This window comes from Rhipicephalus microplus, chromosome 2 (genome assembly GCF_043290135.1).
Source record: "Rhipicephalus microplus isolate Deutch F79 chromosome 2, USDA_Rmic, whole genome shotgun sequence".
Lineage (NCBI taxonomy): Eukaryota > Metazoa > Arthropoda > Arachnida > Ixodida > Ixodidae > Rhipicephalus > Rhipicephalus microplus.
This window is the reverse complement of record NC_134701.1, coordinates 222,997,477-223,019,472: the sequence shown is the minus strand read 5'-3', so window position 1 is coordinate 223,019,472 and position 21,996 is coordinate 222,997,477. Positions and strand designations below refer to the sequence as shown.

The 21,996-nt window shown below is 44.2% G+C and overlaps 1 protein-coding gene across 3 annotated transcripts in view; it reads right to left on the bottom strand.

The window, feature by feature from the left end:
- Nucleotides 1-21,996, bottom strand: part of LOC119170396 (fatty acyl-CoA reductase 1-like) — a 38,162-nt gene that overhangs the window by 1,909 nt on the left and 14,257 nt on the right. For 2 of the 3 annotated variants that reach the window (XM_075876289.1, XM_075876284.1), the window contains 10 exons: nt 20,458-20,571; nt 18,756-18,931; nt 12,436-12,508; nt 10,633-10,739; nt 7,702-7,876; nt 6,766-6,810; nt 6,509-6,627; nt 2,626-2,865; nt 1,182-1,311; nt 660-787 (listed from right to left, as the gene is read on the bottom strand). In XM_075876289.1, coding sequence (XP_075732404.1) covers nt 660-787; nt 1,182-1,311; nt 2,626-2,865; nt 6,509-6,627; nt 6,766-6,810; nt 7,702-7,876; nt 10,633-10,739; nt 12,436-12,508; nt 18,756-18,931; nt 20,458-20,571 — 1,307 coding nt within the window. The remainder of the gene's footprint in view (nt 1-659; nt 788-1,181; nt 1,312-2,625; nt 2,866-6,508; nt 6,628-6,765; nt 6,811-7,701; nt 7,877-10,632; nt 10,740-12,435; nt 12,509-18,755; nt 18,932-20,457; nt 20,572-21,996) is intronic. The other variant, XM_075876293.1, reaches the window with a different exon arrangement.

Here is a 21,996-nt window from a genome sequence, read left to right as displayed (position 1 = left end):
TGTCGTGTGAAAACAGCCGAGTTTTCGGCTGAGTACGCTACCTTAAGGAGGCATACGACAAGGCACTGTTTAGCGACAGCACAAGCGATAATCACTGCGTCTGCTTATTGTTGTCATGAACTGCTGTGAAGGAAGCCTACCATTTGTACTCGGAACGTTAAAGAACACCGGAATAACACCGCGCACCGACGTGCATGCACCCATGTTTTCTCTTTCAATGTGCAGACACGCTTCGTATGAAGCTTGCCTGCACGTCTCATTAGTTGTTGCACAGAGAGGTCCGCTTAGCGAAATGAGGCAACAATAAGAATGAATTACTTTGTCGAAGATTCATGCATTCGCACGTAACGCGTGCCTTCTGGTTCGCCCCGGAAGCTGCGAATGGCATATACGATCGCCTCAACTTGTTTTGGCGCCACGCCTTTACAGCAGCTTTTGGTGAGACGCCCCTTTTCCTTTTTCCCGGCTTATTGGCATCACTCTCCGGAATGAACGGTACCGATGTATGGAAAAGATCAGACTTTGGAAGAAGGGACACATTCGTGTGACGAGCATTAAGTTTACGACAGCTTTATCGGCGGGAAGCAGCGCGATTTATTCCTATTGTAAAGCGCTAAGTAAAGGTAAGTAATTGTTCACAAAATATTATCCATTCTTACCGTCTAAATTGTTTTCGGGAGTCAGCAAGCTCAGAACCGTGGCTTTTCAAGAGGAACTTGCGGATTCCCTGCACGTACTGATCCCAGTACAGGCACCATTCCAGCTTCCGCACGTCAATGTTGAACAGCTGCAAGGACATCAATTCGCATGTTAGTGTTGATGATGTGCTAAACGTGGTCGATGTTCCTTGCATTTGCATCAGTGCAGTTGAGCTGCCACGCATCAGTTCAATGTGCCACACAACAGATAGTTCACGCCAGCGACGTAACTCAGTGTTCTCTTAAACTCACACAAAAAACGAAGATGCTTGAATTCGCCTCCAACAGTGGAACGAGATATCAGACAGTTTTGGTTTAGCTGGCGTAGCGTAACAGTGGGTGTAGTGTAATATCAGGATTGAGGTGCGCATGCGCACTACATACGGGACCTATACCGCTCACCATACGCATGTTATTTTTCAGGTTTAACGTTACCGTGTTAGCGTGGTTTACGTAGTTCATACCATGGAACGATTAACGCACCTGCTTGTCGGTGGTATTGAGGTCGTTGATCAGCCCCAAAACGTTGTTTGTTCGGAACAGCCAGCTGTTAGTTGTGTAGAGTTGCACGACGTTCATAGCGTTCAGAGCCTTTTCGTATCGATCAGGAAAACTGGAAAAAAAAAAGACAGCTTTATTGTTTCTATGTAAAGTTCAGCCTTTGAAATAGTTTCTTATTAATGCTCACATTGTTTTCAAATATGCTATTACTCCTCTTGCTGATAAACACATACGCGTACAAATACTATTACGTGCCTCCTGGCTATTCAAATGACTTGTTGGTGTCCATACACCTTTGTTGCAATGTTTCATTTGATTTGAAAGTTTTTGTTTTTATATGTCAGTAACGAAATAAAGCCGTTCCGAAAGCCACCATTTCTTGTTTCCGTAGAACAATGCTGAAAAAGAGATGTAAAGTTTGATTTGACACTCATGAATAATCCAAAATGAACATTTTCACTATTTGTCTGGAAGCAGCCGGGGCGTCTAATGCAACCAACGCCCTGTTGAACCAATAGAAAAGCACGACCAAACACGCAACAAAATGTTCGGAGTCAACCACCTTCGTATTTCGGGATACATTCCATAACGATTGTAATGGTTGGGGTTGTACGCCTGAAAACCACAATATGTTTATGAAAAACGCCGTAATGGAGGGCTTCTGACATTTTGACGAAATGGTGTACTCTAACATGCGCCTATAGATCTATGTACGCGGGGCTCTAGCACATCGCCCTTATTGCGGCTGCCACGGCCTGGATCTGATCCGGCCTGGATTTGATCCGGGGACTTCCAATTCAGCAGTCGAGTGCCCAACACTCTACCACTATCACAAGTAGTGATACAACCGAATTCGCTGCAATCGTTTGAATCCCAGATGAATCACAAATGAGAGAATGCTAGCACACTGCCTATACCATTAGGTTGTATACATATTCATGGAGGGAACGAAGTATTCCGTAAAATTAACGAGATCGAAAATCCCCCCCCCCCCCCTCTCTTTTTAACGCACACAGGAGAGGGACGTGTTAAAGGGTACGGAACAGATTGTGTGCCTGGCGGCTTGGGTGTGCCGTTCTTGTCTGTGTCTAGATCTGGTGTCACTGAGGAACGCTACGTTCATACTGCGTGCTGTATCAGTGGCTTGTCTTTCCTTGCGAATTATTCTCAGCTACCTTGAACGTCCATGGGGAGGACTAGAGGATGATATATGAGGCTATTGCCTAAGGGCTGTTTGTCATTGGCTGGTCGCTTTTGCTAATGATATGTTCAGCGTCAAGATTGGCTGAACCATTGTCTTACGAAGAATTCCAACGTAGGAGGTTGTTGATAAGATGGGTCCCAGTTCACTGAAACATTGTATGTATACTCACGAGTTCATATAAGCAGTTAGAACGCCTGCAAATTGATCGTAGCACCAACCTACCGAGACTGCCGTCCAGTTATCCGCAAACCGATGTCCTTCAAGAACTCGGGCACGAAGCGTAGGCTGTAAAGAGCGATGTGATGCAACACTTCGCTGCTGGTCACCATGAAGCTCGGTAGGCTACCGCTACTCGAAAAAGGGTTTTGCACCATCGTTCTTCGCAATTCTTTGATCACGTCACCCCACGTGTGTGGCTTTAAAGCACCGCTAGTGCAGTTGTACACTCTCAGGTATGTTGGCCTGCGAAGCGAAGAAAGAAATATCATTATGCAGGAGAGATTAATCAGCTTGACAGCGAAAGCTCGCCCCTATATATCCGCTGCAAGACAGTAGAAAATATGTCGCATAGCGTTTTTAAATGTAACGTAACGTTAGCAACTTGAACAATCTGAACTTTTTTTGACCACTCGTGGACACACTGAGAAAGCAAACAATTTTGACGTTTTTGACAAACTTTGCGCGTACAAAATATACTTTAAAAAGAAAATAAAGATTAACCGTTACTGTTTCGGTGATTTTTCATGGGTTACATATATAACTCTGATTAAATATATACGTGAACTCTCATTTAGAAGTCATAATAGGCTCTTCACCGAGTCGTGGGAGGTGCGACTCTCTGAAAAAAAAAAATGTTGAGGTATATGCTGACCGATTCCCACGCCCTCCGATTTGTCCATGGCGTACTTGAGAGAACGGAGTTAAAATGAGGCGACTAACGCATACGTGTTCAAGCCGTGCAATACAAACAGCGCCCGACCCCACGCGGAACACAATAACTTACAAGAGAAGAAGAAAAGTCGAACTTGTGCAGAAAAAAAAACAGTCCTCTGTAACTGCTACACGATATTTCACTCCATTGTTTTTTTCTCATGGGTGCAAGTCCAATTCAACTCTTTTATATAGTTAAAGTGTGCTTTTATTCAAAGAGCCGACAAATACTCAAAAAGTGGAACGAGTAAGGACTTACTCAAACCTTTTTTTTTCTTGCTCGTGTTATCAACATCAAGGTGCATTGTGTAACACAAAATACAAAATCTGCTAGCAGCACAGCAACACAGACATAGGCGTGCGAGTGGGGAGGGGGGCAGAAGATGCGTTCCCCCCTTATAAACTAAGAGGGGGAGGGGATCAACGTCACGTACATGCAATGACTTTACAGAGGGAAGAGCGCTATGATAAAACATCTTTCTCCCACTTCCCGAAAAGAAACGGTGCGCACGTTTATGAGCATAGAACCAATTTTACGAGTAGATATTCATATTCACATGTAGGACAATGAAGTCGTTCTTCGGTATTTCACGTACAGCTTGAACTCCGCGTACAAAAAGAAAGTTCCTATAGAACAAACGTGTGTGCTTATTGACATGAACGGGACCTGTCTTATGAACGTGACCATGTCTTGTGAACGTGACCTGTCCTATGAACGTGACCTGTCTGACTAATTAAATACTATAATGTTACTTCCTACAGTAGCGAAGGTATTATGAGGCATGTCGCACGATGGGACTTCGTATTACAGTTAAGCCTGCGCGAAGTATATCATCATCATAATCATCATTATCATCGTCATCATAATTTATTGTACCCTTAAAGTCCATTTTTAGGATATTACATAAGAGGGGGGAGCATCAATAAATGCATGTCATTATTACATAAGGGGGGACAAACGCATCAATAACATCACAATCATTATTATGCAATCGGGTGTCGGTATATGCAAAGAAAGTGTACAATGGGTAATGGTAGTAGCGGCTGACCTAGCAAGAAAAGAAAAATTCTTGCGAAAAATACATGATTTCACTTTCAAAAGCAAAGCAAAGACAGTGCAATAGGCAGAACAAGTGGTATAACTAAAAAGAACAAGTGGTATAAATAAAATATAAAAAAGAAGTATAGTACATAAAATAAGACTGTGATGGTGGCACATTACGGATTGAGAAAGCATGAAAGTATGTGCCTAAATATAATGGTATATTGCTCATTTACTATTTGTTCGGGCAACGCGTTTCATAGCTCAATAGTTGTTGGTAAGAAGGACTTGTTGAATGCTTTGGTGTTACGATGTAAGCGTTGAACACTGAGGTTATTAAACCGACGTTGTGTAGTGCGCTTGGGCGGAAGAAAAATAGTGTCTTTGAGGTGAGGGAATTTATAATACAGTTTGTGTAAAACGAAAAGTTGTGAGATCTTACGGTGAATAGGTAGACTAGGTATGCTGAGGGAAGATATGATGGCAGTGATAGTTTTAAATAATAAAACGTACCGCGCGGTTATGTACTGCTTCAAGTGAGTCAAAAAGACAGGCCTTGTGAGGGTTCCAAATCGCTGAGGCATACTAAAGTTTTGTCCGAATGAACGTTTCTTGAGCAAGTTTGCGGACAGTAATTGGGGACAGAAAGAGTGATCGCTTGAGGAGGCCAAGTGATTTGGAGCCGTCTTTTATAAGGTTTGTTATGTGCGCAGTCCATGTGAATTGATCGGTGATTGTAACTACGAGGTAACGGTGACAGTCGACTTGGGTGAGCGCCGGAGATTTGAAAGAGTATTGGTAATTCAAGGTTATGTGCTTGTTGGTAACACACGTGCACTTGAATTGGGAAACGCTAACTTGAGGGACATAAGCCAGACAGAACACCAATTTATAGTTTTGTTAAAGTTTTCCTGGAAGATAAGCTGGCCATTGGTGGAAGATATGTGCCGATAGAAGACGCAGTCATCAGTGAATAATCGAGTGGATGAATGTTGGCAGAGATGACATTTATGAAGATCAGGAACCGAAGAGGTTAAGCATTGAGCCATGTGGTACACCTGATAAGACAGAGCTACTTGATGACTCAATGTTATCGATGACAATGTATTGTGAGCAATTCGTGAGAAAACACTCAATTCAGGATAGTACATGGGTATCAAGGCTGATGCAAGCAAGTTTTGAAGTTAGACGACGATGGGCGACCGGATCAAACGTCCTTGAGAAGTAAAGATAGATAACATTAGTTTGAAAAAGGGAATGAAGGTTAAGGTGAAGTTCTGTGGCAAACTCAAAGAGTTGGGTTTCACATGATGATTGATTGATATGTGGGGTTTCACGTTCCAAAACCACCATTATATGATTATGAGAGACGCCGTAGTCGAGGGTTCCGGAAATTTCGACCACCTGGGGTTCTTTAACGTGCACCCAAATCTGAGCACACGGGCCTATAACAATTCCGCCTCCATAAGAAATGCAGCCACCGCAGCCGGGATTTGAACCCGCGACCTGCGGGAGGTTTCACATGAGTAGCCCTGTCTTAATCCATGCTGCTTGGTAGAGAAGAGTGCTTGTCTAGATGAGATGCGGTGCTGGAATACAAAATATGCTCTAGGAGTTTAGAAGGTATGCAGGCTAGAGAAAGTAGGTGGTAATTACATACATTGGAACTTGGTATTTGCTATATAGTTTACAGAAGAAGAAATTAAAGACAAGAAGTTAATAGCAAAGACTTTTTTTTCCTGTGCAGAGTCTGCTCAGTGCAACTTCAACGATGAACGAACACCATGACCTAGCCCGCCTTGCAGCTCTACTCAATCAATCTGGCCGTTTTGACTGTTACCTTGTGCTCTTTAACATGGGCCTAGATGTCTCACCCCACCTCCTCCCCTGGTTGCTATATGTATAAAATTGCGATATCATGCTTTATGAGCAGTGCGATGCCACGATAATGAAACTCCTTAGCTCATAAATACAACGTCATAGATATTGCGCAGGCCTTCCAAGAGTTGCCGAATATAGGTACTAAACCAAGCTGCTTTGAACTTTGAAACAATAAATCAGTTCAATGCAAGAAGTAAAGAAGTGCCTCAAATCATCTGAGCGCAGCGTTTTAATAACGCCTTTGATCAATACCTGGTCACGGCAATCTGCCAAGCAACGCAGACGAGCGTGTCAGCTGCAACATCAACCGGGATAAGGTCTGCAACGCAGTGGTTTTTCAGCACCACTGATGGCATTAGACCCAAACCTAGCTGAAACACAAGAAGATAACTGTCAGTTATAACTATCCGCATAGTGCGAAATGCGTCTTCGTATATTCACTGAGTTCATAGCCAGTGCCACAAATTTATTTTTTAGGTCGCGTAAGTAAGCTTTAGCTTTATACTTACCGACACAATGATACTGGTGCAGCTGTTGGAATTGTCAGTCCATCCCTTGAAACGAAAAACAAACAAATAAAGGGGTTTAATAATACTGTGAATAACATGTGGCGTTTCAAGTCACAGAACTACGATACAATTGTGAGATTGATTGATTGATTGATTGATTAATACGTGGGGTTTAACGTCCCAAAACCACCTTATGATTATGAGAGACGCTGTAGTGGAGGGCTCCGGAAATTTCGACCAACAATTGTAAGAGACACCGCAGTGGGGACCTCCGGAAATTTCCACCTTCTGGTGTTAAAGACAAGAAGTTAATATCACAGACTTTGTCAGTGCACTTAGCGTGCACTGACATTGGACAGCACAGAGGGTCTAGCTTTTTAGCTCCATCGTGATGCGACCACCTTAGCCGAAAATTATTTGGTTGTGCGAACGCAAAGGCTATGAATAATAATTGTTGGGGCTTGATGTCTCATAACTACCATATGGATATGAGAGATGCCGTAATGAAGGGCTACGGAAATTTTGACCCCCTGGGGTTCTTTAACCTGGGGTTCTTTAACTATAAGTGGGTGGGCGTCAAGCATTTCCACCTCTGTCGAAAATGCGGCCACCGCGGCTGGCAGGCGATCCTGCTACCTGCGGGTCCACAGTCGAGCCCCATGACCACTACACCACCGTGGCGGGCTCGCAAAGGCCCTTGAAGCCTTTGAAGTAAATTAAACTGAATAAATTACTTTGAGTATCTGCTTAAAGGATGGTGCGGCTATTGATATTGTCTGTTAGAGCTGTCTCCCAAGCAACACAGTTGAGCGTTACTTGGGAGAAAGCTCTCAAGCAACGGTTACAATAAGATTAGATCGTCTTGGACGTCTGGTATAGAAAACATCGTTAGCCACTTATATGAAACGAATATTTCCATGTGGGCTGGTGTCTCACCGGAAATGGATCTTTCCACGACCCAGTGATGATGGAGGGCCGGACTATAGCGAGAGGCAGCTGTCCCCGTTCATCCAAAAGCAATGACTCGATTACGGAATTCGCCAGAATGTAATTATTCGGCTGGCCAACTAACAGCTTCTTCGCAGGTACCGTTGTCTCCTCGTTGGCATACCTGCAGCATTAACGTTACACGTTCCCATCAGGCGCTAGTATGTTACATGAGGCTTGCAGCATTTTTAATAGAATAATGGATATTGTAATAACTATGCTTTTGAATGAGTTGTTCTTCTTGTAACGTTTATTTAATAGGTTGATCACTATGCTAAGAAAAAAGAAAACGTTTTTTCAATTATAACTGTTGCTTCTATAATAAAAAGAGACAACTAAAAAAGGACACATATACGTCAAATCAGGATTTGCAAATGTTCAGCCGTCGGACGAATAAATGGCGTTATTCTTTTTTTCAGAGAGCCAAACTCGGAAACCGAGGCTATGCTTAACTTCATAGGAACTTAAAGTACACCACAGTATTTTTCACCTTTAAATAGTTGAAGCCGAATGGGAAAATTCCTGATTGTAACGCGAAATAAAGAAACCAGTTTCGCACAAAACGTGAGCCATGTCCAGCATCTGTTTGCGAGAGTTGATGTGAGAACTGCTCCGGGTTCATTAAACTAGCACTGCATCGACGATCGTGATCAAAACAACCAATATCGCTCCATCCAATGTTTCATTTGGGTTCTAGCTGCTTTGTCATCGTGCTGCTTTTCCAGAAATGTTTTTTTTTCTTCGTTTTGCACATCATTTTTTTTTCGCTCCGACAGGGCATGCTTGAAATCAAAAAGAACTGAAATGATGAAATCGGGCACCGTTTTATATCTTGAAGGAGAAGAAATGATCCGAAGCCGCGCCGCGTAAAACCAGCTAAGAAGCAGCTAAGTGAAACAAGAGAAGCGCGAATAAAATGAAGATGTGCTCAAGAATTCAATGCTTTCTCAGTAGATGCCAAAGAGAAGAAAACGTTGCCTATAGTACATAACGGGGCACTTGTTTCCAAGCTGAACCATTCACTTTACAAGCCTTGTCATCGTCATTACGCCCACGTAACGAAGGACGGTACCAACGAAAGCATACGCACGGGGTTCATTTTGTCGCAAAATATTGCTACATCATTCACAGACTGCCTTTTAGACGTCTTTTTTTTGTAGCCAAGCCCAAGTGTTCAACTCTATAATTATGGGCAGTACCAGCGCACAAACTCACGGGACAAAGAGAAGAGACACAAACAGCGCTTGTTTGTGCCTCTTCTCTTCGTCCCGTGAGTTTGTGCGCTGGTACTGCCCATAATGTATCACCAACTAGCCCGACTATCATATCTGCTCCCCTCTATAACGCAGAGGTCTAAATTTTGCACCAAGATACAAACAATAGTGGGCTTCATAGATTTTAGTCACGTAATAAGTTTGAGATTGTTTTGTGAGAGGACCACCCTGAAAAAAAAAAAGCGTTAGGGAAGTCCCGACCACAGTTTCAGTAGAAAAAAACTGAATTTTTTTTTTCATTTTCAGTTCACCTTAAAGCCCACTTAGCTTTTTCAGAAAAACTACAATTGGACATAGAGGCCCGCAGTCCGCCTTCATTAAACGCGCACCCTGCGAATGTTCATCGTTCAACAACGCACAGGAAAAATATCCCACCCGCACTGCCGTGGAGGTCGAGATGCAGTGCCTACGTGGTGACCTGTGAACGTTTGTGCATTTTTTCAATCAAGAAACTTGCTAGCAGCCGCTGCCTGCATCAGAGTTTCAAGGTGAGAGAGAGGGGGAGGGGATGCACATGCGCAATGGAGGTGTAAACGCCACTGGGAGGGATGCCTAAAGGAGAGAGAGGGGAGCAAGTCTAGGTTAGCAGACGCTCCCTGCGTCGGCGTTGCCAGAAGAAAGGGGCGAGCGTAGGAGAGGAGAGAGGGGAGGAGACACGCGTGCGCAGTAAGGGTGGTCACGTCGCACACCGGATTGAGCTTGAACATAAGACGCTTCACATCTGAAAAATGCCGCATATACATATACATATTTGATTTTCTTTCTTTAGAACACAGTATTTCTTTTTGAAGGAAAACACATGAAGTCATAACTTTCTCAACGTGATAGCTGGCTAAGTCGTTCACAGCAAACACTTCTCGCGAGGGATTTCACCCAACGATTAGCGCTGCCCGAAAGTGATAGCTTTCCCAACAAATTATCAAAGGAGAATACTGGCCTACGGTAAAGTTCGCTCACCTGCCACGGCGGTCTAGTGGCTAAGGCACTCGGCTGCTGACCCGCAGGTCGCGGGATCGAATCCCGGCCGCGACGGTGGCATTTTCAACGGAGGCGAGAATTCTTAAAACCCATGTGCTTAGAGTTAGGCGCACGTTAAAGAACTTCAGGTGGTCGAAATTTTCGGCGCCCTCCAATACGGCATCTCTCTTGACTGTACAGTGATTCTGGGACATTAAACCGCAGTAATTATTAAGAGCTAGATTATCTACTTTATATACCACTATTTACGATTTCTACTGTCTCCCAAGATTTATTTCGTCGTATAATAATGATGACTTCTATTAGAAAAACAGCCCCTGCCAGAACCATTGAAAGGGCTCCGGCCACCTACCTTTATAATAATAGCGGATCATTACATATATATAATAAGTGTTTATTGAACGAAAGACCGACTGATTGATTGATTGAATAAATAATTCATTTATCATGCAAGAAAGTGGTTAATTCTAGTCTCTAGAGCGTTAGCTAATATGATTGTTGGGGTCCCAAAACCACCTTATGATTATGAGAGACACTGTATATAGTGTAGGCCCCAACAACTGGACCTCCGTGGCGGGTGCCATGTGTTAGCTACATACCAGACGGCAACTACGTTCATGTGACTTACTGAGTGGCTTCAATAACTTTGTGTGGTTCAATGGGCGTTTGGTACACCATCTCGTGTACTTCCTTTTTGTTCCAGTTGCTATAGGCCGTTGAGACGTGTACAAGAGCCTACACAAAGAAAGAAGACGTACGAGTTACGCATATATAATAAATGTTACAAACGGGCACTTCTGGTAATTGTAACACATGGAACGTACAAAAAAATGATAGAGTGAAAACGCTTTTACCAGATGACGCGGGAAAGGAACGCGTGATAATTTTTTCTCATCCCCATGAATAGAAATTGTGACCTAATTACATACGTCACATAGACGTGGATTGATTAATGTTTAGAAGTCAAAGTGCGGCACTGTGATCAAGCAATTCAAAGCCTCTTGCTCAACGCCTGTATTTCGAGCTTAGTTGTCGCACGCCTCAGGCAGCGTGGAGGAACTGTTTGTTTAGACCTGTCACGAAACCAACAGATGAATTGTTTGATACCATTGGCTTTCACCTAGAAGGTTACGATAGTATTTGTTTATCAAGGTGCACTCCTCTTGTCATGCAAATAATTGCCGACTGTTCTGATTACGCATTTTTAAGCATACGCTGGCCGTTATTCGTAATCGGCGAATACATGACTGTTCTTACGAACCGGCACGTGCTATCTCTGTCCTTTTCTTCCCCTGCGTCTTCCCCTTCATCCTGCACCTTGCTGCCATCCGATGGCAACCATCGCAACCACTAGGCCATCCAGGTACATTAACTGTTGCTGTTCAGGGAAAGGATGTCCTCTTACCACGACCTTCACCGCCTTTTCCCAGCTCCTGCAAATGGGGCTAAGTGAGGCGAAGGAGTGAACTCTGAAGCACCTGCATACATAAGGCGCCTCCATACAGGCACTCTACTGTGTCCTGATCTTGCAGAACAGTGTGATCCGAAGACGGATGCGAGGCACCCATATTGTGAGGAGTCCTGTGTCATGTACGATAAATCACCACCTGCCCTGTTCGACTACTACCCCTTCCTGAGAGACATGGGAGGCTGCCCTCCTCATCCACTTCTCGCTGGAGTGCCAGAGGGCTCTAGTGACACGGCTGGGAGAAGAGCTTCGTCATGCCCGTCTAGAGACGCAAAACATGTAATTGATTCGTGCTTTTCGCGCACAAACCCTCTTTCCTTAACAATATATGTTTTCAACTTTTTCTCTCTCTCTATCTATAGCAACATATCACATAGCATTGTAGAGTACACTACACCAAAGGGTGAGAAATGAAAGTGTGGATGAGGACGAGGGAAAGAGGGACGAAAGTGAGTAGAGCACAACATAGAAATACTGCGAAGGAGCCAAATAGAGTAAGAAAGTGAGAAAAAACATTAAAAGCAAGAAAAAATATAAAATAAAGAGGAAGTAAGAAATGGAGAGAGAGAGAGAGATAAATGGAATAAAGAGAAAGATCGAAAGAGTGAGAAATGCAAAGAAAGGAAGAAAAAAATAAATAGAAATTAACAAAAGCAAAGGAATTCGAGAAAAAACGTAGATATGACAGAAAAGGCAGAAAGGGATAAGAAAAAACGTAACCAAAGAAGAACAATGACGGCTGCCCAATTCTGTACGTCCTTAAAGCCTGGCTTCGCTGGTGAAAAGGGGACCTAATTTTTCGCCGGTAAATTTTCTTGCAGTATTGATCGTATTTTGTGTGTACAAGCACAGGTGTTTTCACTTGAAGGGCATGCTTACAATTTGGATGAAAATTTATACAATATGGTCAAAAAAAAATCAGTGATACACGGAATTTTTCGGAGAGCAAAAAAGGCTACTTACACAAAGGTTCCGCATTTGTTTACACAGGTCCAGAGTACGCCGGGTGCCCAAAACTTTCAGCTGAACCGCCTGTCTGAAACCCATACAAATGATGCACAAGCGTCATTCAGTGTTGCAGTCGGGACACGAGAAGTCAGTATTTCTATTCAGATCGAGCTACATGCCAACTCAAATGATTCATTGTTGGACATCCTTAATGAAGTCAAAAATTTTGTTTCAATCAGCATAAGGAAACAAGTTATTGACAAATGCACAATACATGTGGCATTAAGAGAAATCGCAGGAAAGCCCAAAGTGTGTCCTAGGCGTACAAGATGCAGAATGACAGACGGGTGCGAGCTGGATTGCGTGCATAATGATGAAAAAGATTCATGGCAGTGGTGAAATACGACAGTTGGATGGAACCCAAGAAGCCCGCAGGACGCCGCAAAAACAACTGAAGCGCAGTAGCTGATCGCGAGAGAGAGAGGTAAAGATGCAAGGAAAAGCAGGGAGGTTAACCAGATGCACATTCGGTTTGCTACCCTGTACTGGAGAAGGGATGAAGGGGAAAAAGAGGTTGCAGAGAGATGAGAAGGTAGACACAATCACGAGCACACTCGGGGAGCACACACAGTCTACAGGCGGTCGCTCAGGTTTGTTGACTTTAAGTAAAGTGGCAGTGCTTTAGTCGCTTTCTGCGCAAGTGAGGCACATGCCCAAGGTCCTAGAATCTTCTGCACACAAAATGGTCCGGGGTCAAGTTGATTCAAAACTATCCGGAGCTGGCATCGCTGTGTCGTAGCAAGCGCAGCTGCACAGGACGTGTTCAATGGTCTCTTCAGCTCCGCAGTAGTCGCATGTAGAAGTGTCTGCCATACCGATGCGAAAGGAGTACACCTTTGTGAATGCAACACCCAACCAAAGGTGGCATAACAGTGTCGCATCGGAGCGGGAAAGTTGTGATGGTAGCTTTATCTTTAGCGAAGGATCCAGTTCATAAAATTGACACCTTTGGAAGCTGGTAGACGACCAGAACGTGCGTGTAAGATCTCGAGCCAGCAGGTAAAGTTGTCTTGCTGCATCATTCCTTGATAGAGGAATCGGGACTACACGGGTTCCTTCATGGGCTGAGCGGGCTGCATCATCGGCTAATTGATTTCCGGTAATACCGATATGTCCAGGCAGCCATTGATATATAATATCATGCCTTCGTGCTAGAGCTTAATGATGGCAATGTCTTATTTCTTGTACCAATTGTTCATGACTCCTCCTACGCATGGCAGACTGCAAACTCTAAAGCGCTGCCTTCGAATCACAGAATATGACCCATTTTCCTGGACGTTCTTGAACGAGATATTGTAAAGGAGCCCTTATAGCAGCAAGCTCTGATGCCGTAGATGTAGTCATATGCGACAACTTAAATTTGATTGTCATTGCTGCAGCCGGAATTACAGCGGCACCTGATGAGCTGCTGGACGAGACGGACCCATCAGTGTATATCTGCGTTCGGTCCAAGTACAACTCATGTAATAATAGCAGTGTTGCTTGCTTCAATGCTACTCTGGAGTGATTGCTTTTCTTTTTGGTACCCGGAATTTCTAGACGTCCTTGCGGCCGGTCAAGGCACCACAAAGGACATGCCATTCTTGTAGCTGGCGTATATCCTGATGGAATTCTGTTTAGGTGCTTGGCTATGACGTCTGAAAACGTAGCACGTGGTCTTCCGGAGGGTAGAAGGGCCAAGTGGTGGTCGGGGACACGGCTAGCATGTCGAATGTGCGCTCTGAGGCAATCCACAACTCTTTATGTCCTGACCGAATGGTCTTTGGCAAGCATGATTGTGGCATAAGTAGAAGCGCATCGGGGCAGTCCTAGGCAGATGCGCAGTGCCTGACCCTGCAAACTCTCCAATGAATGAGTATTAGATTGACAAATGTTAGTCAGTATCGGCAAGCTGTAGCGCAATAGACCTAGAAATAGGGCCCTGTAGAGCTGTAGCATGGAGGCCACAGAAGTTCCCCATGCATTCCCGCACATGAATTTCATTATATGCACAATAGATAGCAGTCTCTTCTTCAAGTACGCACAATGCGGGCTCCACGAAAGACTTCTGTCGATTATTGTGCCCAGGAAACGATGCGTCCGTGCATATTTGACACTCTGCCCATTGATGTAAACAGGGTATGGCGTCATTGGTTTGCGTGTAAACGCCATCAACGCGCACTTCACAGTTGATATAGTTAGGCCTTGTTTCTGAATGTAGGCTGTTGTGAGGGTTGCTGCCCGCTGTATTCGTGCACGCACCTGAGGGCGAGTAACTGCAGCACTCCAGATGCAAATATCATCGGCGTATATGGATAGGCACACCGAATTTGGCAGAACCTTCACCAGACCAATAGGGCAACATTGAACAATGTGGGGCTTAAAACACCTCCCTGAGGTACTCCACAGTAGGTGTAATGTTCAGCAGTTGTACCCTCATCTGTTTGCACAAAGAAACCCCTGCCAGTTATATTATCTTTTATCCATTGAAACATTCGTCCACCAATGCCCATTGCTGCGAGAGAAGTGAGGATGGCATCGTGAGCTACATTATCATATACACCCTTCCCGTCAAGAAAGAGTGCCACTGATATACGCTTGAGACTTTTTTTCTTGCTGAACAAATTTTGATAAGTCAAGGACACAGTTGACGGAGGAGCGGCCCCAACGAAAGCCTGCCATGCAAGCAGGGTATTTGGTGTATCGTTCCAAGTATCACTCGAGACGAAATAGAACCATTCTTTCCATCACTTTTCCGAGGCAGCTTGCGAGGGCGATAGGGCGATACGCTGTCAAGTCCAATGGTGATTCTCCCGATTTCAAAAGTGGTATTAATCGACTTGTTTTCCATTCTCGGGGAACCCTGACACTGAGCCAGGAGTTGTTGAAGCATGTTAAAAGTTTTTTTCTGGCTTTTTGTCCAAGGTGTCCCAACGCACTATAAGTAATACCCTCAGGACCTAGCGATGACATGCGCTAGAAGCGACTAACGCACCTTTTAGTTCTTCCATGGTGAATGGAATGTCCATTTCTGGTAATCGCGTGTCAGGAACGATCACGGCGTCGATGCTCTCGTTCATAATATTCCCGGCAACTCTCGTGCAAAATTCTTCAGCCACCTCGAGTTCTGTTTTTCCATGATGGAGTGCCAAAGCTTTAAAAGGGTGCCGTTGTTGCGGAAAGGAGCGAAGACCACGAAATGTTCTCCAAATATATGACAGCGGTTTATAAGGGTCAAGAGATTCGCAGAATGCTTTCCAGCGTTCGCTCTCCAGCTTGTAAATGCGTCGTTGAATCTTTTTGTGGAGTCGTCTTGCTTCGCTCAGATCGTAAATTGATCTTGTGCGTCTGTATCGTCGTTCAGCACGCCTTAGTATAGCTCGTAATCTTTCTAGTTTGATGTCAAACTGTGTTATTTTAGACGAAAATGGTAATTTACATTTGGACGCTTGCACAGCTTCCACTATGGTATTTTCCAGGCTGCAGGCAAGGCCTTCTTGGCAAGCGTCCTCAACACGAGATGTAAACATCGACCAGTCAGTGCCAATTACAACACCGGAAGAGAATTTTTTTTATGATACTATCGATCGTCACGTAGGTGGGTATGTGATCACTCCCATGAGTCTCAATATCGCAAAACCACTTAACTTTGTGAGAGAAGCACCGTGACACCAATCTCAGGTCAAGGCAACTGCCATACGTGAGACCCCGCAGATATGTGGGGGTACCATCGTTCATGATGGAAAGGTCGTAGTCGGAAGCGAATGTAACAATGTTCCGGCCCCTGGCATTCATCCTATTGCTCCCCCAAAGCACGTGATGGGCGTTGAAGTCACCGGCGATGATCCAAGGCCCATCGGTCCTCATTAGGATGTCTTTTAATCTGTCGCAGTGAAATCGCGATCACGGAGATATATATCCACCAATAAGCGTGAACGAAACTGCATTCTTCTTTACACGAAGACACACGTACTGATTGTCGTTATTAGAACTTATTGGGTGCGAAAGATAAGTCAAGTCTGTGCGAATGTAAACAATTACTTTGCTTCGTTCTTCGCAAGCGGCTGAACAGAAAGCTTCATAACCGGACAATCTGTTGATACGTTTGGTTCACATATGACAAGTATAGGGAATTGATTGGCCCGAACAAATTGGCGAAAGTCCGAGATACGGGACTTCATGCCTCTGGCATTCCACTGAAAAATCGACGCACTTTTAACTTCAGTGCGGAAGAAGAGATTTTGTTGAACCATTGTGCTTATACAACGTTAGCAAGAACTGGATTCAGTGCATCCAGTATTTGCAGTGCACTCTTAGCAGACGGAGATTGTATGCTGCTCAGTAGCGTGCGAGTCATGGCAAATAATGATTGCACGATTGCAGTCACTTGCCTGTCTTGGTGTAAAAGATCTCGAACCGGGATCGCGGACTGGCCGTCATGAAACTCCTTCGGTTCGCTTGATGCTGCTTCCCTTTGAAGTGCAGGCCACTCTGTCGCAGTTAGGGTATGCTCACTGGATTTGACCTTTACAGCTTTTCCCACAGCATGTGGTCTGGGAGGTAAAGGAGGTGGTACTGATGAGGGATCTGGCAAACGTGTCTAGGAGGTAGCGGGCGTCCTTGAAGACCGACGTCGACGTGAGCGACGCCTTCTGACTTTAGCTGCGGCTTCTCGATGAGATGAGTGATCGCGCACCATCTCCTTCAAGATGGCAATTTCCTTCTGAATCCGCGGGCCGTCCTTCCATGTGGCTTCATGGGATCCATTGCAATTAGAGCATTTCTTGACAGTTGCGACGCACTTATCCGCTGCATGGGGCTCTGCGCAGTGGTGGCATACCACCGAATTCTCGCAGACGCTGCTCACATGTCCAAGTTTCATGCATTTACGGCACTGGAGAGGCTTTGGAATGAAAGGCCGCACAGCATGTCTGAAGTACCCCACCTTCACATGAGAGGGGAGTGATGTGCTCTTAAACGCAATCTTCACACAGCGAGACTTGCCTAGCCGGGTGACATCAACAATTGGAGTATAAGTTGTTGACTTGACAAGAAATTGTAAGTCATTATTGGAAATAGCCACATCTATGTCGTAGATCACGCCGGTTACTACGTCACATCCCAAGGGAACATGAGAGCGTACCTGGTTGCCGTCCAAGTCAGTTACACTGCGCAGAACGCCCAACGCACTTGCGTGCAAAACGTCAACAGCCAGTATATTCTTTCTGGCGTTCACTCTTATGTCCGTGATCTCATTTGGCACGAGCGTTTCCAGAGACCTCGACACAGACTGTCTGTTAAGGCGTTTCATGGTGATGGTAGGAAGTGCAGGCAGAAACAGGATGGTATAAGTGTTCGATTTTGGCGCTTCACTTAAAGTTTGAATAGTTGAGGATGAGGATGTCCTTATGTTCCTCCTCTTCGCTTTGAGGCTCAGCACAGGTTGGAAACCGTCATCTGAAACGTCCTCACTGCTGAGGTAGGAAGCATGAGTGTCTTCACTGTCGCTGTCACTCGCTTGTCCCATCCGCTTCCTGGAGGCGGCCGCCGCTGACGCCGCTGGTGCCGGCAGGCGCCCGGGGTGGTCTACATCCATCCCCTCCAAGGGAGCAGCGAAAACTGATCAACAGACTTAAATTACCACTGAAATATGCCGGAGTTAGCAGAAGTAGCTCCTATTCAAAACACACTTCTTCGTCTTTTTTTTTGTAGCTGATCGCATCTGTGACTAAAGCATTAGTCCTGCTCATGCAGTCAGCAGTGTTCTCCGGAGGCGGGGTCAGTGGCCGTCTGGCTCTTGACGTCAATTTGGAGGGCACATTCATTGGTGCAAACTTGTCGCTTGAACACTAGGGAATGAAATGCTGCGGACTTCCAAACTTATACACGGCCCCACTGCGGTGGTATAGTGGCTAAGGTACTCGGCTGCTGACCCGCAGGTTGCGGGTTCGATTCCCGGCTGCGGCGGCTGCATTTCCGATGGAGGCGGAAATGTTGTAGGCCCGTGTACTCAGATTTGGGTGCACGTTAAAGAACCCCAGGTGGTCAAAATTTCCGGAGCCTTCCACTACGGCGTCTCTCATAATCAAATGGTGGTTTTGGGACTTTAAACCCCACAAATCAATCAATCAAACTTATACACGAATATAGCTGCATGACTAGGTTGCGTGCGCTGCAGTGTGTATGGCTCATTTTTCACGTGAAATAATATTGCAATCTTATCGTGTCCATATATGTACTAAAGCTTATAATGAAATTTCGCTTTACAAAGCGCGGAAGTTTATTTTTTTACTCACTTGAATGTTTCGTTCGGCCTGATGGTGGCTGCCAGGTGGAAGACGATCGATACTTCGTCGATTAAAATGCGCTTGTCAGCATTGCTGAGCCCAAGACTTGGTTCAGCTATGTCCCCCGAAAGTGCCTTCACTTTTCCAATAGCCTCTGGCACTTCTAATCTGACTCGTTGGAACATCTGGGCAAAAGATGAGAGCGACATGTGTAAGTACAAAAACAGCTTAGACTGGGTACGTTCTATACGACGTATCACTCTTGGGCCTACTCCAGGTTTACCTGACTCGGCTAGTAGGGTCGTTGGCAAGAACGACCCTCTCGAGAGTCTATTTTTGTGGTCTACACATGTTTGGTTCTTTATGTTCTCAGTTACTTCAAGTGCATAATAGCTAATGCTGTGTGCACCGTGCTTCGGAATTATTCATGCAAACGCTGGCATATACTCGTTCTGACTGTTAGCAAACATTATTTTGATACGTAGAAGGGTCTTTATATATACTTGGTGTTCTCATTGAGGATTATCACAGGGCTATAAACAGGACTTGTTTAACGACTTGCAAAAGCGAAAAATTCTGGGTTTCATTGCGTTAGCGTAGTGCATGTAGTGACAATATCATCATTGTTGAGAGTGAAACTATGCAAGTGTTTCTTATGGGTGTTGTATGATGAAGCTGTACGAATGCGCATTTTTACAGTTGCATGATTCTGTCTCAGGAAATTAGGCTTAATACACAAACATAACGTCGCTGCGCTTCAAATGACACCTGGTAAAGAATGAGTGATCGAAAAAAAAAAAAAAACTTTGAAGACTATGTGTACGTCTTATCATTAAGCATACATCCTGTCCAAAAAACGCCAGGCCTGCGCAGGGGGCGCAGCATAATCAGAGCGAAAGCTGGAAGAGCGGCCTTTCAGAGCCTTTCCTAACACTCAGTGGGCAAATAAAAAAAAAAATGAAGCGAGCTTAAGCTTCTCTTGGCGAAAATTGACGAAACAAAAGCTGGCGGTGTGAATTGGGGTTGAATGAAGTGGGAATTACCCGCAGAACGTGAGTAAACTGTATGTGATGTAGGTTAAAACTACTGTGACCTATGATGGTCACCAAACATGAAAGCTCGACAGTTTAAAACTGCGTGGAGATCTGTGCTGCGTGTAACGTTCACCTATATAATAATAATAATAATAATAATAGTAATAATAATAATAATAATAATAATAATAATAATAATAATAATAATAATAATAATAATAATAATAATAATAATAATAATAATAATAATAATATGAGAAAATTGTGGGCATACTCGCAGTATAACGTGAAAATTGCCGTCAAAATAATGCTTATTTCCTGCTCGCACATCACAAAGTTGCAATTTACTAACATAGGTTAAGAGCACAAGCCCATTTCAGGTTAATAATGTCAAGTCAGCCTTCATATAAGAAATAGCGAGGCTCACGTCATGCTCAGGACCGCATAACACTGCCTCGCAGGCCCACTGGCCGCAGGTAGCTGACCCCTGCTGTAAACGACTCGCGTTTGCTCCCTCTACTCCAATCATGGTTGACTCGTTGCGTTCATGACAAGAATCGGGATTTAAATTAACACGTCATGCTCTTTACGTTCTTCGAATGCCAGCTGAGCTAAGAGGCTGAGTGCTAAAACACCGTCTCTTCTCTTTAAATCAAGAATTCGGCACGTCAACTTACTTCAGAACTTAGCATAGATTCCAATCTCGCCTCAGGTTCCATGTCGTCCTTGTTGCGTACCAAAAGATAGATGCGCTTAAGAGGACAGGATCGGAGCAATTTTTCGAGCAAAACCTGAAACGAAGCAATACTTGTGAGTCGCTGTAAAACACAATTACTCATGGCACGTAACTAATTTTGACGCCATTTTGCAATTGCACTTGTTGAAGGAAATTTTTGCTAATGGGATTTCACCACGGGAGTGGTAGAGAAGCCGAGCGACGTTTTAAGCTAGCGAACAGCGATACGACGAATTAACGTAGGTGTTATTGCATGTACTGTGCGCATTTGCTGAAGTTAATCTCGACAACTTTTGTGAGTCATTACTAGTGTCGGATATATTCCCTTCCAGGATATCCAAGTCAGTAGATATGAGGTAGAAAACTAGAGTAACGAATCAATTATAAGCTACAAGATCTGCAACAAGCAGGGATTATAAAGAGACTTTATCGAAAATTGAAAACTTACTGCATGACACGTGCATACTTTTTTGGGAGAGGCAATGGGGGTACTGAACATGCTATTGACATGTGTTTGGAGGTAACGACTATGAGAAAAGCTTTAATATACACACTCATGTTTGAAATCATCGAGTGAATATATTGCGATATATCGTGCTTAAAAAGGTGTGTTTCCGGGCAGGTAACATTTTTCAATATTTCAAGCAAGCCTTCCAATGTGGCGTCTCTTATAATTATATCGTGGTTTTGTGACGTGAACCGCTAACAATTATTATTGGTCGACGGTGAGTGCTCGGGACCGTACGCGTGGATTATTCGGGTTGCAGTTGCTCGTTCACTCAGCCATTTCCATGAATCTCTCCCAGAAATAATTCGTTATCACAAATTCCACCTTAACAGACACATTATCGAAGGCAGCAGATAATTGACAGAAGCACAGCGCTAATTATATAGTAATTTTTGAACCACATTCATTTGACAGTCAAAGCTTGAATATGCGAAAAAGCTCGCAATGGAAGTGTCTAGCATTTGTGTGTGTTTACCTAACTAACTAACTAACTAACTAACTAACTAACTAACTAACTAACTAACTAACTAACTAACTAACTAACTAACTAACTAACTAACTAACTAACCGACCGACCGACCGACCGACCGACCGACCGACCGACCGACCAACCGACCGACCGACCGACCCACGGACGAACGGACCGACCGACCAACCGACCGACCGATCATCTGAAAGCAAAGTTTTAGCTTTGAAGGATTCAAGTCTACTTGTCGAGCACACACACCCTCTTTACGGATTTTTTCATTGCAAAGTTCCATCTTTCCTCCTCGACGCCTACCAATTGACTGCAGGTATGGGTTTATCTTATATCGCACAAGTCCTGCAATTAAAGTACTTTTCCCAACGCCTTATTTAGCTTTTTTAAGGTTTGATTTCAGCTGACAAAAATTTTTAAAAATGAAACGAAGTGCGTTTTTATTTATAGCTACGGATATGGTGCCATATTACATTTCGACATGCTGTGTCACG